The sequence below is a fragment of the Lutra lutra genome, chromosome 7 (genome assembly GCF_902655055.1).
Source record: "Lutra lutra chromosome 7, mLutLut1.2, whole genome shotgun sequence".
In the NCBI taxonomy this organism is placed as follows: domain Eukaryota; kingdom Metazoa; phylum Chordata; class Mammalia; order Carnivora; family Mustelidae; genus Lutra; species Lutra lutra.
The window spans coordinates 48,003,249-48,022,400 of record NC_062284.1 but is presented as its reverse complement, the minus strand read 5'-3'; the positions used below and the strand labels follow the sequence as shown (position 1 = coordinate 48,022,400).

The 19,152-nt window shown below is 42.0% G+C and overlaps 1 protein-coding gene across 8 annotated transcripts in view; it reads right to left on the bottom strand.

The window, feature by feature from the left end:
* The window catches only part of MAP2K5 (mitogen-activated protein kinase kinase 5), a 253,962-nt gene extending 236,385 nt beyond the window's left edge, over window positions 1-17,577 (bottom strand). For 2 of the 8 annotated variants that reach the window (XM_047735597.1, XM_047735598.1), the window contains exons 1-2: window positions 16,817-17,577; window positions 10,609-10,657 (exon numbers count right to left, since the gene is read on the bottom strand). In XM_047735597.1, the coding sequence (XP_047591553.1) occupies window positions 10,609-10,657; window positions 16,817-16,951 (184 nt within the window). In that variant the 5' untranslated portion in view covers window positions 16,952-17,577. The remainder of the gene's footprint in view (window positions 1-10,608; window positions 10,658-16,816) is intronic. The other 6 variants (XM_047735601.1, XM_047735599.1, XM_047735596.1 and 3 more) reach the window with 5 other exon arrangements.
* Window positions 17,578-19,152: the final 1,575 nt, after the last annotated feature.

Genomic DNA, 19,152 nt, shown 5'->3' with positions numbered 1-19,152 from the left:
CTTGAACCTTAATGGTTTCTTAAAACAGAAGATTCTGGAATTCCATGAAATCTCTGAGTGATTATTTCAGGAAAATAAATAAATAAATAAAACAAAACAAAAAACCTGTGAGGGAAGTCAGCTACCAGAATTTCTTGCCTAGCAGTTCCATGAAAAGGAGTTACGAAACACTATAAGGACAGTTGGCTCTAAGTAGACAGAAAACTGAGGCCAAAAGGCCCAAATACCCAACCTAGGGATAAAGTGTTGGTGCTGTTCCATAATGCATCTGACTCTGAGAGAAAGATTTCAGTTAACTTGAAGGAGGCATTCTAATAAAGCCTGGGGATAAATCAGACTTACATGACACAGTGATTAATGGTTCTTATGGATTATTAAGGGACTGCATTTTATATAGGTATTGGTTTTCTTTGCAAATTGCTCTTTGGGTGACTGAGAGACTCTTTGCTATTTGTGATCAGTAGTTTTAATGAAGACTCCTATTCTTGTCAAAGAGGAAACTGAGTTGGAAAAGTAATCCCACCTATAAGATTGATGATTCCGGCCAAAACACAAAACCCAAGCTATCTGTCCCTGTGATGGCAGTCAAACCATTTACTTGCCTTGACACTTAAGTAAGAATACACTTGTCTGTAAAGACAATAAATTCCAAAGACATCCAGATGGCCAACAGACACATGAAAAATGCCCGCCATCACTCATCATCAGGGAAATGCAAATCAAAACCACGATGTGTTATCTCCTCACACCTGTTAGAATGGCTATCACAAAAAGACAAGAGACACCAACTGTTGGGAAGGATGTAGAGAAAACGGAGCCCTTGTGCACTACTGGTGGGAATGTAAATTGGTGCAGCTACTGTGGAAAACAGTACGGAGGTTCTTCAAAAAAATTAAAACAGAACTATCGTGTGACCTAGCAATTCTATTTCTGGGCATCTATCCAAAGGAAACCAAATCACTCTCTTAAAGAGATACATTAACCTCTGCATTCATTATGCAAAATAGTCAAGATACGGAAACTACCTAGGTGTCTACCAACAGAAGAATGACTAAAGATGTGGTATACATATACGATGGAATATTACTCGGCCACGAAAAAGAAAGACACATGCCATTTGCAACAACTTAGATGAACCCTGTGGAGGGCATTATGCTAAGTAAAGTAAGTTAGAAAAAGACAAATACTGTATGATACTGCTTATATGTGAAATTTTAAAAAGCCATACTTAAGGGCACCTTGGTGGTGCAGTTGGCTAAGTGTCTGACTCTTGGTTTTGGCTAAGGTTGTGATCTCAGGGTCATGAGATCAAGCCCTGCATCAGGCTCTGTACTCAGTGCGCAGAATCTGCTCAGGACTCTCTCTCTCTCTCTATCTGCCCCTTCCCCCTCTAAAATAAATAAATAAATAAAAATTTTTTAAGCTAAACTTAAGAAAAACAGACTGTAATTATCAGGGGCTGGGGCAGGGGCAAATGGGGAGCTTTTGCCAAAGGGTATGAATTTCTAGTTATAACAAGGTCTGGGGATCTAATGTAGAGCACGGTGATTATAACTAATAACACTGTAACATACTTTTTAAAAGATTTATTTATCTGTCTGAGAGAGAGAGAGAAAGCTTGCATTTGAGGGCAGAGAGTCTTAAGCAGACTCTGTGCTGAGCATGGAGCCCTTTGAGGGGGCTTAATCCCAGGACCCCGAGATACGATCTGAGCTGAAACCAAGACTGGACATTTAAAGGCCTGTGCTACCCAGGCGCCCAACACTATGACATATATCTGAATGCTGCTGAAAGTAAATCTTAAATATTCTGACCACAAAAAAGAAATGGCAATTCTGTAACAGGATAGATATGTTAGCTACTGCTATGGTGGAAATCAGTTTGGAATATATAAGTGTATCAAATCAGCAGATTGTATACCTCAAATTTACACAATGTTATATGTCAATTATATATCAATAAAGCTGTAAAAAAATATTTTAAAATAAAGACAAAGGGGGGCACCTGGGTGGCTCAGTTGGTTGAGCATCCAAAGCCCGGTTTCAGCTCGGGTCATGATCCCAGGGTCATGGGATCAGGCCCCAAAGTCAGGGTCCCTACTCAGTGGGAAGTCTGGTTGAGATTCTCTCCCTCCCCCTCTGCCTCTCCCTCCACTCACTGGGGCTCTCCCTTCCTCTCTCTCAAATATGTAAATAATCTTTAAAATAAAGACAATAAATTGACAGGTATTAGAAGTATTGAAGGATAAAGTAGGAAGACCTACCAAGCAATGTGGTGTAACAATAATTTAAAATAGTTCTCTGTTGAAAGCTGGACACACACAGCCCTTCCATCTGACTCTGGCTATTTGCCTATCAAACGCTTAGCTATAATATGAACACTAAATGGAACTGCAGATCATAAAAACTTACTAAAGTGGCACAGAGAATTTCAAGGTTATAAATATGTTGTTGAAGAACACTAGAAAGTAGTGGTACTAAGTAAAGAGAAGTAGAGAAAATAATTTGAACTTTTTGTCTTATACACAGAGGTTCTTTACCATCTGACCAAAAAAGCATTACTAGATATGACCAAGGGGGCGGGGGGTCGGTGTATGCAATAGATCTGATACACTGGTTCACAATGAGAATTCCAGACTTCTCTAGTTGCCTGGAGCACAGTAATATGATTTTCCAGCACATTAGGGAAGCAAAAGTAGAACCAGAAAGTCTATGTACTGGCTGGATTTTGTTAATGTCACTTAAAATGGAGGAAAAAATCCTAGCAAGATACCAAATAGAGTGCAGCAGATGGTAAACAAATATTATGAAGCAATCTTCACAAAATCTGCAGTGTGTCACAAATATACAAAATGGCAGAGTTTGGGAAAAGAGAATCATAACAGGCCATATGTTGTTAGCAATTTTATTTGAAGCAACATGCAATCCAAAAGAGAAACCAAGAGGAGGAACATAAAGGCCCAACAGAGGAGAGGCAGCCTCAGGTAAGGGGCGGTCCGAATGGCAAGCACAGTGCCTATCAAGGTAAACAGCAGGCAACCTGGCAGACACCACGGAGCTCTCAGCCACAGAGCACCCACTGCAGTGACAGGGCTCAAATGGGCTTTCAGGAGAAACAACCCAGCTTCTGCAAAGAGCAACAGAAAGTTAAGGCAATATATTATATGTCATTTGTCACACGCCTTCAGTGCTAGGCGAGTCAATTAGAACTACAGCAAAGGCATTTTCCCAACACAAGAGGAAAGAAATGCAAACACAACTGTGGAGGTTAGAAAAGACATTCAACAAGAAATTATCAGAAAGGTTGTCAAGTTTATAGAGCCCTTCTCAGGTATGACATCTAAGATGTGGACAGGACCAGAAGTCTCAGTTTCTATGGCAAAATCGTCTCGGCCATGAATTTTAATTTTGCTCCGCGTCCCTGCCTCCTGTTTCCTTCTTCACTTCTTTGCTCCGTTCTTCTCTCCAACAAATATGTCAATGGCTACTATAGCAGCCTTGCCCTCCTGAAGCTTACACTCCACCTGAGACAGACTGAAGGGGATAAGGAAGTGAGCAGCACAGGTATCTGGGGAAAGGTGTTCAAGGTGTTCAAGGAAAGGTGTTCTGGGGAAGGAAGAGCTAATGAAAAGACTTTGGAGTAGAATACTTGGTATGTTCAAGACTGAGAGAAAGGCAGAGTAGCTAGCACAGCATGAGAGCTGGGAGAGAAAGAGAGGAGTTCAGAGAAGCAGCGCTGTGGCAGGATTGGGAGCAGACGAGAAAAGGCAGGACCTCGGAGGGCATTTTAAGGACTTGGCTTTTACTCCTGAGTAAGATGGAAACTGGAGGGTGCTGAGTGTTGTGATCTCACTTCTAAAGGATCACTGGCTGCTATGTGCAGAACAGGCTGTTTGGAGGCAAAAGCAGAAACAGGGAGATCAGTTAGGAGAAACCACTGTCCTAGTCCATGTGAGACATGATGGTGGTCTAAACCAAGATGACATTCTGAGCAGTCATCATATGCAGGATATATTTTAAAGCCAGAGCTACTGGGATTTTCTGATGGATGAGATATAGGGTTTGAAGGCTTGTCCTTCATTCCTTCAACTATCCATCCACTGCACTCCAGAAACATACTGAGTGTCTACTATGTGCCAGGTACTATGATAGGGTTTCTAGAGACTCAACAATGGCAGTATTGTCTAGCGCCTTCCAGGAACAACTAGTCTGGTACTTGAATGAGGACTTGAACTTCTTAATTCGCATGCAAAATAACAAGACTACTAATAAAGCTACTATTCTCCTAAGACTAAAAGGGATCTGGACTTTGTACATGGATGATACTGCAAACCAAAATTTGAATAAATTAAAACTCTCTTCAAATAGTCTCAGTATCAGCATAATTAACTCTTAACTTGTTAAATAATTTTTAGACTGGGTACTATTGTGAGTTACAATCTTTTATTAAACTACTTAATTTTACTTATAAGCAACCACTTATCTTTTACACATACTATAGTTTAAGAAAATGAAATTTCATTTTTTCCAAATAATTTGATTTCCAAATATTTTATAATTAAGACTTTTCTCCAAAGCAAAAAGGGGTTCTCACCCAACTATTCTTAATGACACTACCTTTGCTGTTTGGACATGAAGGGTATATCCTACAGGTATTTCTCCAGTAATCAACAACAGTGATTTTCTATGCTGTAATAATTTAAAACTTATGGGCGCCTGGGTGGCTCAATCAGTTAAGCATCTGCCTTCAACTCAGGTCATGATCTCAGGGTCCTGGTATGGAGCCCCACATCTCGCTCCCTGCTCAGCGGGGAACCTGCTTCTCCCTCTCCCTCTGCCTGCTGCTCCCCCTGCTTATGCTCTCTCTCCGTCAAATAAATAAATAAAATCTAAAAAAAAAAAAAAAAGGAATTTACGTCTTAAATAATTTGCAATTTTGCTTTAAATGGTCATATCATGCCAAATTTAAAATGATGAACTGGGGGCACCTATCTGCCTCAGCTGGTGGATCGTGCAACTCTTGATCTTCGGGTTATGAGTTCAAGCCCCACGTTGGGTGTATAGAGTACTTAAAAATAAAATTTTTTAAAAAATGATGAGCAGGTTTTAAAATTTCCTCCCAAAATAATCTTCCAGAAATTCATAAAACAACTAAAATGAGAAGTGCAAAATGATCATGGTTGAAGAAAGATAAAGATAAAATAAAGATTTATCCTACAACCATATCTTACGAACCGAAACTCAGAGGCATAGCTTGACAAGTGTAAAGATACTTATGAAAGCTACAGACCAAAATATGTGCAGTTGGATACCATGGGAAAGTGGGGCCACATGGTATTTATAGGAGTAAATCAGCACTTGTCTACATAGACTTACAATGCATTTTTCAAGTCATCAGTAAGAATTTACCACCCAGCGCCACCAGCCCAACAGTCACTTTGCTGCAGTCACCTGTGTAGAGATAATCCAAGGAGAGGAGCCCATGTAACAGATCCAGGAAACTCATTAGTGGGCACAGCTGATTTGTATCGCCTTGTCTGTTGGTGCACTCATTAATCTGTTAATGAAACTGTGGAAATCAGCAGGGGTCTCTGGGCCTATATGAATGTCAAGCTCCTACAGCATATGTAGGGCCCACACATGCAAACATACAGGCCTTTTATGATAATGGAATTTAGCTTTGTCTCAGGAGTGTTCTCACATCTGGGAAAAGACAAATTATTCAATAACTGGTACGGAGTCAGCTGTCTATGTGCTTGAATAAAGTTGGATTCCCCACCTGACTCCTCCTTTCATAAACACAGACTGGAGATGGTACAAAAATGTAAAATCTTCAGACAGTTGTATTAAAAATGCAGGCTCTTTTCAGGGGGGAAAAAACCTACATTAATACACATATGAATGTATGTTTTTATATACATAGCCAATATGTGTGTGCTTAACCCTATTAAAGTACAACAAAAAAGAATACGGATGAATGTTTTTTCAATATCTGGAATGTGGAAGATCTTCCTAAGAATGACATAAATGCAGAAGTCACAAAGGGCAATATGAAAAATCTGACCATGTAAAAACCTCAACCTTCTCCATGGAAAAAAAAGAAGAGGGGAAAAAGACCAAAGCAAGTTGAAAAGAAAGCAGTAAACTAGACAAAAATTGCTCTAACATGTAAGACAAGGCCCCAATTTTCTCAATATTGGAAAGCCCTTAAATCAATTCAAAACCTACAATCTACAAGAAAAATGGGCAAAGGTGACAAAATGGTTCACAGAAATGAAATACCTATGACCGAAAGAGCAGTGAAAAGATACTTAAGCTCACTTATAACTGATACAAAATAAAACAACACCATAGTAATCTCCTCTGCCCTTCAAACTGACATTGACTGGGAAGTTTGCTCATAAAAAATATACCCAGATTTGGTGAGGGTAGGGAGAAATGGGCATTCTCAAACATCGTTGGTAGGACTGTAAATTGGTTCTACCCTTAGAGAGCAACATGGTAATAGCTATTAAAATGTAAAACAGGGGTACTCTTTGTCTCAGTAGTTCCAACTCCTGGGAATTGATCCTACACATATATTTCCACAACGTGGAAAGAGATAAGGCAATACCATTGACTGCAGCATTTTTTCTAATACTAAAAAACTGCTAACAACTTAAGATTGGTCTATCAGTTGGTCAAATAAATTAAGCCACAGCCATAAAATTAGGTATAATGTAGTCATCCGAAAGACTGAAGTTGATTTGCACACATTGATGTTCAAAAGAGGTCCTATAGACACCCTAAGTGGGGGCAGGGGAAATTAGTTGCCGTTTACTGTGTATTACATCCAGAGAAAACTTTCATAAGGATACGGAAGAAACTGTTAAATGGTGAACTGGGGAAATGGGGACTTTTAGTTTTCCTTTCATTTTTACACTGTTTAAACTCTTTTTTTAAATCATCTATACCTTCTTAATTAAAAAAGAAATCAAACACTAGATATTGGAAAGTATTGTTATTTGCACTCTAATTATAAGGCGAAAGGACCTAAAAGGGCTAAGATGAAAAAGGTTTAGGGCCATCGGTCTAAGAGGTGAATTCAGCACAAATGGGTCTGCCTCCCCTCTTCCAGCCTAACTCCCCTCAAAAACACTATTCCCAGGAACAGAAACAGGAAAGAAGAGAGTGACTGTAGACCCTCTGCCCGCTTAGGTCAGAGGGCCTAGTCAAGTGTGGGATTCTGAATTTGGTCCACCACCAGCCAGTTTATATACCTTGCCTATGCAACAGCACAAATAATCCAAAAGCAGCAAATGATTTAATTGGCTTTAGGTCACATTAATTTAAAAATTCTCATCTGAATATGGACACACAACATTCCATTTTATTCAACAAGGGTGTTCCCACAAGGCACTAAGCTAAGCACTAAGAAGAGAACAAGAGTGAAATAAAACATGGTACCTGTCAAGTCATTCAAAATCTAGTGAGGAAGAGAAATACGCACATAGCTCATGGGAAGGTGGGTCCAATGGGTTACCTGCTCTAGCAAAGGTGGGGAGAGATTAACCCCATCTGGCTGGGGTCAGAGGCTCAGCCAATAGACGGCACTTCTCAGAAATGAAGAATCTGTACTATTACCTTCCCCCCTCCTTTCCACTTATCAACTCATTTCCTTGGTAAATTTGACAACACCCTTTCTCTTGTTGCTTAATTCATCACTATATACAATACCATCTCTTGCAAAAGAAATCAACTTGTGTTACATACACTTTTCAATATTAAACATATTACCATAAATACATCTTTGATCAAAGTTTTATTTATCTGGGAGTTGTTCCATCATAGCTATACACCACTGACATAGCTCCAAAATGTCAGCAAATTAGCCTACAAACTACATCTTTCCAAGTATTTCCTCTACATAGACTCCACTTACTAGTTCAGATCTTTGGGTCAGAACACAAGGTCATCCTAGAGCAATCATGAAAAGAGCCCGGCTAGGATTTTAACCTAGGCTAAAGAAACAAAGGACTGTTACTATTTTATCTATGTTTTGGGGTTTTGTTTTTGGTTTTGTTTTTGCCTAGAACTGGTCAAGACACAGACGGGTACAGAGCTGTTACCCTCCTTTCAGTAAAGAAGGAGCAACATCTCTAAGAACTTAAACATAGAAATTTAAATATTTTTTCTCCTAGTGTTAGATATACTTTTCAGTATTAATTATATTACCCTAAATATTTATTTGATTAAAGCTTTATTTATTCAAGAGTTGTTCCATAAGCCATGTAAACCCATAAGCCATGAAAACTTCCAAGTCATACAAACCCATAAGTCATGTAAAAAATACTTAACACACTTATTTTCTGCTACACTTATGAACAATCAGAGTAAGTGACTTCAAGAATGATTACAACACACAGAACAAGTATCAAAAGTGGCTGAGAGTGTATATATGCTCTGGAGTCCACATGAGAAAGTTCACTTCACCACTCACTAGACTGTGAGCAAGCTACTTAGCGGAGAAGTCCTTTCCTCAACTAAAATGGAGCTAATAACAATATGAGACTCTTAATCAGGAAATAAACTGAGGGCTGCTGGAGAGGAGGGAGGCAGGGGAATGGGATAACTGGGTGACAGGCATGAAGGAGGGCACTGGATGGAATGAGCACTGGGTGTTCTATACAACTGACAAATCACTGAACTCTACCTCTAAAACTAATAAGACACCATATGTTAACTAACTTAATTTAAATAAAATAAAACTAAATTAAAAAAAAAAATCCTTCAAAGTACTTCATGGGGATCTTGTGAAGGTTAAATTAATGAGATAACCATGGAATGTTCTTAGCACATCACCTGGCAACAGGGACAGATGTTTACTATCAGCCTGTCCATGAAACCCTTGGCACCACCAGAGACTTATTAAAAAGGGTCTGAAAAGCTTGCAACACTAATATGTACTTCAGATACATGTACCATTTTTCAACAGTAAATAGAGTCCAGGGTGGTTAATAAAATACTGATTATTTTAAGAGTTCTACATAAGTGACTTTTAAATACACGGAATGATTGTTGAAAATATTCAAGTAATAGAGAAATACAGAAAGGAAAAAGTGTGCTCATTTAGCCAACCATTCCCCATTCTAACCCTCAAGTCCACGCTCCAGGAGAAACCACTGCAAGGCACTGTGGGTGGACACTCTTCAGATCCTTGTCTCTCAATACAGACAAGAAGCAGGGAGGTGGAGGGATTAGCTATTTTACCAAATGGGCTCATACCATCACATACTATTTGTTTATTCAACAAAATATCGTGGAAATTTTTTCAGGCCAATGCATAAAATCCTAACTCATTCTCTTTAGTTGCTGTTCAGTTGGTTGCTGCTTCAGATAATGAGTAACTTATTAACCCACTATTCTAGGCATTTAGCTTTCCTCCAATTTTCTCCTATTAAAAATAATTGCACAGGGGCGCCTGGGTGGCTCAGTGGGTTAAAGCCCCTGCCTTCGGCTCAGGTCATGATCCCAGGGTCCTGGGATCGAGCCCCGCATCGGGCTCTCTGCTCGGCGGGGAGCCTGCTTCCTCCTCTCTCTCTGCCTGCCTCTCTGCCTACTTGTGATTTCTGTCTGTCAAATAAATAAATAAAATCTTTAAAAAAAAATAAAACTAAATAATTGCACGAGGATAGTCTGTTTGAAAGGTATTCAACACAGGGGCAAGTATTTCTGCTGAACAGCTTCCTAGATGTGAAGCTGCTGAAGCCAAGGTTTTGCACATTTTATATTTCGGTAGTAAGTCCTGTCAAATTGTCCTCCAAAGAGAACATCGGTGAAAGAGAGGACACTGTACTCACTGTCATTAACCATCTGCTAAAAACCAAGAACAACAAGTATACCATAATGTGGAGAAACCATACATCTTCTCATGGAGAAGTGGCCCTCATCTTCAAAAGAAAAGACGGGAACCATAGCTAAAAATCCTACCCTATCCCTCTCCACACCAGAGCCCCTTTCCATGAACTAAACTCTCATCTTAACATTCCCAGAACCTAACACCCCCTGCAATGACCGGCTCATGTCAAAACTAGTTTTCTAATCCATCCTGACCTTCCCAATCCCCCAAGCCAACTGTGGGGCGGGGGTGGGTAGTAAGGTAGAGGGACTCAAGACCTGAAGGGCTCCTGTCATCATGTACCGGCCAGGCCAAGCCCCATGAAACAGAATCATTCCAAGCAATGCTCACCTCAAAGCTCTATTCTGTTGCTGTTTTAAAGCAGCAATGGATTACAATCTCTTAATCAATAATCACTGGCCTACAGGTAGTTTACACGTTTCATTTTGTCCCACAATATTATTACAGTGAGGAGCAAGAGCAGATAAAGGTCATGTTCGTAATTAAAGCTATATTATAGAAATATGCACACCCAAGATATGATTAAATAAGAAAATATTACTCAGTTCAGTATCATCATTAAACTTGCATTAATTTATAAATATTTAAATGTACCATATGATGATCATAAATAATCCGTTTTTGTCAGTTTCTAAAGTCATGCAACCCATAAACCCTTTGAAAAATTACTGCAGAAAGAAACAGTCAAGAAAGTATACGAGCCAGACTTACATTCAAATGCTGTGGTTGTTGCTTCAGGCAGAACCTGGCCTATCACATCCTAAACAAAGAGAGAATAAAGAAACACAATTAGCCATCTTCTTTATTGCTAACATGTGGCAAATCCTAGAGGAAATATGAGAACCTGGAAAAGATTTTTGAAATGTTGGCATAAACTATAAAAACATTAGTTCACAATCACACTTAGCCCAGAACTGTAAGCCCAGAGTTTACATCTCTACTTGGGGGTGGGTTGGAGGGAGGCGGTTCTTTTACCAAATCTACTCTGTATTAGTATCATAATCTTTCACTCTTGATTCAACAGCGTATACACACTATTTGTGCATTTAAAACACACACACACAGTTTGTTCTTGGAAAGCTGTGGAATATACTACCAATAGAAAGGTGTTTAGGAGTCAGACTAGCCTGGGTTTGAATCTCAGCTCTGTACTTAACTAGCTGTGTGACTGCTAATGAATAACTTAACCTCTCTGAGTCTCTATTTGATTATCTTTCAACATGGGTCTAGTAATACTCACAGGGGTAATGCAAGAATTAACTTAAATAAGAAACATGTTAAACTAGCACACTGTAGACAACAATGCAGTTTCTGATATGTAACTAGCAACCTCTCGCCTTGGATTCACTGTGCAAAGAGTTAAGAAAAACAAGTTTCCATGATGTATTATTCCAATGATGATATTAACCTATAACACCACATGTGATACAAACAATTTTTATCAACCTATACTCTTACGCACTGGAAAACATACATTTAATGACACCGCAATAGAGTGAATCTAGCCTACAAAAAAATGTTGTCTAAGGTACATAATCTGATGTCAATGTTTACATGAATGCATAAAGCTGCAATCTTGAAAATCAGTCTACAGAGACAGCTTAGTTAAAGAGGCCTGGAACATCTTCAAGAAATAGCCAGTTCTGGGAAAAGTGACCCTCCATTACGTCCAGCCTAACCCAAATGGTCAGCAAACTTCGCCGCTCTTGGGGAGCTCGGCCACCACGTCCCTCCTGGGCTCTGACAGGAACTGGCACCAGGCAGCCGGCTTTGTCAGCCGCCTGCAGTAGTTCTCAGCAGGAAGCCCACAGCCCTCCCAAGCGGGGCACTGAGCAGAGTGGGGGCTGCAACTTCCTTCTAAAGGCAGTTCTTCAGAAGCTTTTGCTGCAGTGGAAATTTGCATAATAGCCTTGCCTCTACGGTGCCTTTTTTTTTCCCCTGCAAAATAAATCTGTGCATATAAAATTGATCAAAGAGAACTATCTGAGGCAGTCCTCGCTCATTAGAGCCAAAGGAGATGAATTTTTTTTCCTTCTGACTCTAGTCTTAGCCAATGAAACATCAACTCTGAGGAAGTATTTCTAAAAAATTTTAGTGTTAAAGAAATTCTGCACACTTATAGGTAGAAAGTATTTATTGACAAGCAAATGGAAACTGTAGAGCGAGTATGGAATAAAGATTACAGGCAGCTAGTGTAAAGCTTGAGTATGTGGACCAGAGCCAAAGTGCTAAGGCTGGACCGTGGCTCTGCCATTCACTAGCGGTGTGACTGAGTCTCTCCGTGCCTCCCTTTTCTTCTATGTAAACTGAGATCGCGATTGTAAGTACCTCACAGAACTAAATGAGTTCATATCTATAAATGCTTAGAAGAGTGTCTAGCACAGGGGAAGTGCTACATGAGTGTCTGTTAAATATAACAAGTCACTATTACTGGAACGTTACAAAGCCTACCTCACAACGAAACCCTAAATTTCAGCACCCAAGGACTGGTGGATGGTCACTCATTCACTTACATCCTCCTTCCACAGCATTTACTTAGGGCCTTTGCTAGCTGGTAGTGTTGTTAAAAACAAGCTGGGGGACTCCACCCCTTATGCTCCAAGTTGAGGTTACCTCTGGTTACTTCAAGGGAACTCTGATCATCTCAATCTGGAGATGTGAACACTATAGTAACAGCAGACTAATTCAGGATACTTCCTACTTACGAATAGCAGAACCCATCAAACAGCAAATTTCTAATAACTAGCTGGAAACCTCGCCTGGCAGCAATGGTGTCCTTTGCCCATCAACATAAATAAGGAGCCCCACAGCTTTTATGCCTAATGTGGGGAAAAGGAGAAAGAAAAAGCAAATTTGCTTGAATCATGAGAATCATGTGAACACAACCAACCACCTTGTTTTGTTAAAGCAAATAAAGTGGGGCTTATGATACCAAAGGGCTAAAAAGCTTCAAAATTAGGTAATACCTACTGGTCATTTCTAAGCAGGACACATTTCAAAATTTTATGTATATTTTCCATTTATATTTTAAGTTACTTATCCCCCCCGCAAAAAAAAAAAAAAAAAACCATCTTAAGTCTCAACAGAACATTTACCTAAAGAAGTTTTCAAAAGAAAACTTAAGTTTAAATATCTTAATGGTGATCATTTCTTTTCTTTTTTTTTTAAAGTTCTATTTATTTATTTGACAGAGAGAGATCATAAGCAGGCAGAGAGAGAGAGAGGTGTAAGCAGGCTCCCTGCCCAGCAGAGAACCCGATGCGGGACTCGATCCCAGGACCCTGAGATCATGACCTGAGTGGAAGGCAGAGGCTTAACTCACTGAGCCACCCAGGCGCCCCTATGGTGATCATTTCTTGATCCTTTTCTTCTCTGTGCTTTTAATAAATCCATCAACTATGTGATGGATCAAAAGTATAATTAAGCATCTACAACATGCCTGGACTAAAAAGATCACAAAAGCTGTCGGCTACATAAGAGTAAGATTCAGGAAGATGCTGGTGTGGTCACAGAGATAAAGACAAACCTAAAAGAGTAACAAAAGGGCACTCACAGTATGATAAGAGCCAAACAAAAGACATAAATAGCCAAGTATTTGCTAACTCAGGAGGCAGGAAAAAAATCAAAGGCTCAGTTTAGAGAAAAATTTCACAGATGAGGGGAAATCTGAGCTGGGACTTAGGAGACAGGGTTCAAACAGCAAGAGGATTAAGAGGAACATTCTCTCCTCCCACTGCCTAGTTGAGATCTCCTGCACAATCTTACCAAAACTGGGGGCTGTCTCTACAAGAAACAGAACACAGAAAGCTGAAAAACAGATCACCAAATGTCTCTGCCCTCGGAGACCAGTAGGCCTCCTTCACACTGCAGCCAGCCCCTAATTATTCAGATGCAGAACAAAGCCCCAGAGAAGTGGGGTGACTTCTCAAAGGTCTCCCAGCTGCTTGATGGAGCTGTGACAAGAGCCCTCAACCACAACCCCATGTCCAAAACGCGCTCAGGTACAAATGCCTCAGGGACCACAGGCTGCTTCTGGCTTCTGTGGCTGGTGCAGCCCAAAACAAGCTGTGTGGCTTGAGCATTTCCCCCTCTGGGGTTCATGCTCCTTCATTTGAAAACTGGAGTGAAGCGTTATATTAGATAAAGGGGATGCTCCCAGATTTCACTGGGCTTTAAATTTTAAGGGTCTAAGCCAAAGATGCTGAGGTATCTGTTGGTTTTTTGCCAATTTCTTGAGGAAGAGATAAGATGACCCTAGAGAAGAGATCACAGGTGTCCATCAGGATCCGGGCACGCAGTTCACAGAGCCTGCTCTCAGGAGTGCAAGAGAGCACAGCACACATTGCTAAGAGCCCTTCATCAAGCCTTCCTGAGAAAGCATGCTCCTCCTGGGCTTATGTGGGCACACGCACGCGTGAAAACACATGGCACTCTGAGCTCTAGATGGTGGGACCGTTTGTGCAAAGTTTACTTTAAGGCCTGTCAGCCTGGAGGCAAGGAATCATTGAGAGATGCCTGAGAAGCAAAAGACTCAGGCCCTGTCCCTTATATTTTAACAATACTTATAAAAGCGCTTACTACATTCCAGATTGTTTCTAAGTGCTTTATGTATATCAACTCCAGTAGTCCTTCTACTCTGTCAGATGGGCACTATTTTTATCCTCCACCCTCCACTTTTTTTTTTTTTTAAAACACATGAAGAACTGAGACACTTACCCCAGGTGAGTCTGGTAAGACTTGCAATTTAAACCCAGGGAGTTTGGCCCAGAGTTTGGGTTTTTAAACATTGCACCATTCTATTTTATCTTTTTTTAGATTATTTATTTATTTATTTGATAGACAGAGATCACAAGTAGGCAGAGAGAAAGGGGGAAGCAGGATCCCCGCCGAGCAGACAGCCCAATGAGGGGCTCGATCCCAGGACTCCAGGATCATGACCTGAGCCGAAGGCAGAGGCTTTAACCCACTGAGCCACCCAGGTGTCCCACACCATTCTATTTTAAATAATACCTTCTGTTATTTCAAAAGAGGAAAGTGAAAGAAAGCTCACATCTTTCTCATCACAGGCACGATCTCAATTAATCTTTGCAAGTCTTGAGGACAGGTATCGTCCCTATTTTACAAGTAAGGAAACTGAGGCTAAAAGAGACAGTGACTTGGCTAGTTAGTGGGACGGCCTGGAATTAAACCCTTGTTTCTAGATTCAAAACCTAGTAGACTGACCCACAAAACCGTAACTGCACGCATCTTCTTTGACACTCCCTTTGAAATATTTGAACAATTATTTTGGGATGCTAAAAAGCTCCAGAAACAGAGGGGAGACAGAAACATCCATCTCCTCCAGAAGTTTACCATTTTAGTGGAAGAGATAGACAAAACTGTGACAAAACCCCTGACCTTTGCTGGAATGAAGCTGTGCGAACACAGAGGATGGGCACATAGCCAAGACTAAGGTAGAGGAAAAGTGAAGCTGGGCTCTGAACGACAGGTAGGAGTTGGCCAGCTGAAGAAAGAGGCGGAGTGCAGACAGCCTGGGTGAACTCAAGGTTAGATCTGTGTACCTGGAGCACGTGATGCTCCCAGGGGTGTAGTGGAAATGGAGCTGGTCCAGGTAAGCCTAGAGGGCCTAGAGGACCATGCTAAAAAGTTTGGGCCTTGTTATAAGGGAGGAAATCTATAAACATGTGAGTTTGTGAATTCCAGAAGCAAAGAGAAGGCCAACATTTGGTGTACAAGACTGGAAGTTGCTGGCTCATTCCAGCTTTGGGACTCCTGGTCCAGACACCTAAAAATCTGTGATGTTCTGGGTGGTCAGGAAATCCAGAATTCAAAATGTAGGGACAGGAATCAAATTTTGATTGAGTCACCTACGACTATGAAAAAAAAAAAAAATCACATCAGAGATCTCCCTCCTACCAGGAACCTCTGCTCCACCCCATCTTACCTTGCAGGTAAGCTGCACCAAAAATCTCGTACCTGCCACATGCTTCTGGGTTAGGTTCTGCTTTTCATGCCTCAATTACTCAATATATAAAATGGGCACAGTGCACCCTGGCTATCTCAAATGTGTGCTAAAAGATGAGAAATGGCAGTGCAGCATGTGGAAAAAAATTACTAAGTAAGGAAATCTGAGTTGTGGTACTGACTCTCCCACTCACGAGCAACACAGGAAAAGCCATTCTGCCTAACTACTCCCCAGTAACTATATCAAAAAAGGTAAGAGGTTTCAAGAGGCCACTGCCAAGGTTACACTCTGTTCTCACATCCCATGACTTTCTTTGCAATACATTCAAATATCGTGAGAGTAATGACACTGCATTGATTCCCAGACACACCCTTTCCCCAAACGTTAGCATCTCTGAAATGGGGCGAATACTTTCTTATGTGTAGCGGGTCAGTTTAACGGGCAGTATTTTTTTTCTTTCTGAGTGGTACCTAAAATAGTATCTTCAAACCAATGACACCTTAGGTTTGCTGAAACATGGTAAATTCAAGCTGCCTAGTTTCCCTTTCCCCAGTAGTCGCCAAGTTCAGGGAACTCAGTAGAAAGGCATGGCTGGAATCTGGCCAGGGACATTCCGAGAAACACTTGGGGAAAAAACTTCCAGACTCAGCTTTCTGCATCCACTTGGTTGCTTCTGTGTGTAGGTCCCAGTCCAGGCTGTGAGCTCCTTGAGGGCAGGGGTTCAATCTGATTCATCTCTATTTCCCCAGGGCCCAGCACAATTGCCAGATTTCAGTCCATGCAATTAATCAATGCCTGTCGCTGAAGCAATAAAACTGCCCTCACAGGAGGCCAGCAATGGCCACCTTCACTAGCTCAGGCCACCAGACTCAGATTCAGTGGTTAGGGCGCTATCTACCCCACAAATCCCTGTGCCCTCCTCAATGGGATTTGGAGACTGAGATTACCACTCACCAGCACATCCCTGAAGAGTAACTGCGGCCCGGAGTGCACTGTCCAGTCCACCGCGCCACTATTTGGAATCTTGATACGAATCACCAGCACCTGGTTCTCCATGGCATGGAAGGGGCCAAGGGCCAGCCACAGCATTACAGGTTACAGGGGCTCACATCCTGAGGCAGGAGGTACCCACTGGATCCGGGTTAAGCAAGAGCTCCAAGAGGTGACAAGGGGAGCAAGGGAAAGAACACAGAGGGTCTTGGCCGGGGGGAGGGGGGGGGGGACACACGGACACGTTGTAGAGAGAAGGCGTGGTCTGGAAGGAGCCCGCAGGGACCGAGCCAGACCCAGGCTGTCTGGGGTCGGGGGCTGCCTCCCTATGAGCGTGGACGGGGCAGGAGGCAGGGGCCCTTAGAACCTAGCGGAGATCAGAAGGTTCTGGATTGGAAAACTGGGCGAAACGGGATCGTGAAGCTCTCTGCCCTCTGTGTGGGTGTGAGGGCACGACCCCGTTTTAGGGAGGCAGAGCGGCAGGTGTCCACTCCTCCTTAGTGGAGAGCGGAGGGTCCCCGACTGGAGGGGACTCAGTCGGGGACTGTTTGGAAGGAACCCCGGGGCCCCCAGAGCACGCGAGAGCTGTGGCAGGGCCTTCCGCCAGAGGACGGGAGAGCGAGTCCTGTTCCCCACCCCGAGTCAGAGGGCGCCGCGCGCACGGGCTCAACCCCGGCCGCCGCAGGCCGAACGTTTCTGCTGCGGCGGCAGCGGCGGCGGCGGGAGGAGAAGGAGGAGCAGGAAGGCGCGGCGAGGGCACTGTTACTCCGGAACCAAAACGCGCGGCACCGGAACCCCGGGAGTGGGCGAGAGGGAACCGCCTCCCGCGGCGCCATGTTGGAAGAGGGCAGCTCCCGGCCAGCCCCGCCCCCACGGCCGGGCGGGCTGGACTGAGGAGTGAGTGCGCGCCAAGTGCGGGGAGGAGGATGAGGGTCTGCAGGGCTTCCCCACGCGGAGACTTCTTGTCGCCTTGTGTACGGCCCCGGCGATCGAGTGAAGCTCCTTCCCTTTTCCAACCCTCGTTAAAGGCATCAAATCAGCAAGAACTCAAAAAGTGGTTCTCTCTTTCTCTTCCTTCTTCCACGCCGCAGATGCAGAAGGTCGTCTTCCACTAACATTAGCAAAGAGTGTATGAATTCCTTTCTTTTAAACTCCACAATTGCCCTGCTCTGTACAAAAGCAACAGTTAAAAAAAAAATCCGCCAAGAGTTCAACTGTCAGGGATCAGCTGCAGGAGTGGCATCATGTCCTCTTAATAAGTCGTTGCAGAAAATAGTCTCGTCCATAAATTTTCAACTCGATAGCAATGTTTAAGCAATCGATGATATCTCAGGCAGTAGCAATAACCCTGGGTTGTTTTTAAATGCCTGTTAACCTCAGATTTTAAAGTGCACAATTGTGGTGATCAATGGTGCCTAGATAAAAGTTTGTTTACAAATTGCAACCTGTAGGTTTGTCCATAATCACCTAATGAAGGTGCACATGCCGCTTTACTTTGGGTGCTGAATTTTATATAAATTCAGTGGGAGAGGAGTGACATTTTCCCCCTAACACTTAGATAGTTTATTCACTCGAGAGGACAAATAATTTAAATGTTTATTAATTTCAGTATAATACCAAAAAATGTTGTGCGTATTTTTCTCTGCCTTTCTTTTATATTTAACTTGAAAGTCCGTGTAGGAGATACATTATCTCTTTTTAGTTATTGTAGATTAATAGCTTAGGTAGAAATTCACTTAATCAGATGCTCCAGGTATTCTGATATTCTGTAATTGCCCTTAGTCCCCTGAAAAGTAAACAGTGTGCCGAAGGCCCCCTTGTACGTTTCATTGAAAGTTCATTTCCTATTATTTGAGAAAATAGACCATGAAACTAGAGATTTTCTATGAACCTATCATTTGTTAAACGGCTTTTTAATTCATAGTACTATGGGGAAAACCAACTCAATTTGTACTTTGAATTTTTCTGGATAGGTATATACCCAGAAGTGTAAATGCTGGATCATATAGTAATTCTCTTTTTAATGTTTTAAGGAACCACCATACTGTTTTCCACAATGACTGCACCATTTTACACTCCCACCAGCAGTGCATGAAGGTCCCAATACCTCCACATCTTCACCAACACTTGTTATCTTCTGTATTTTTTATGTTAGCCGTCCTTTTGGATGTTAGGTGGTATCTCCCTGGGGTTTCAATGTGCATTTCCCTAGTCATTAGTGATGCGGAGCATCTTCTCATGTGCCTGTTGGCCACTTCTATATCTTCTTTGGGGAGCTATCTATTTCATTCATTTGCCCA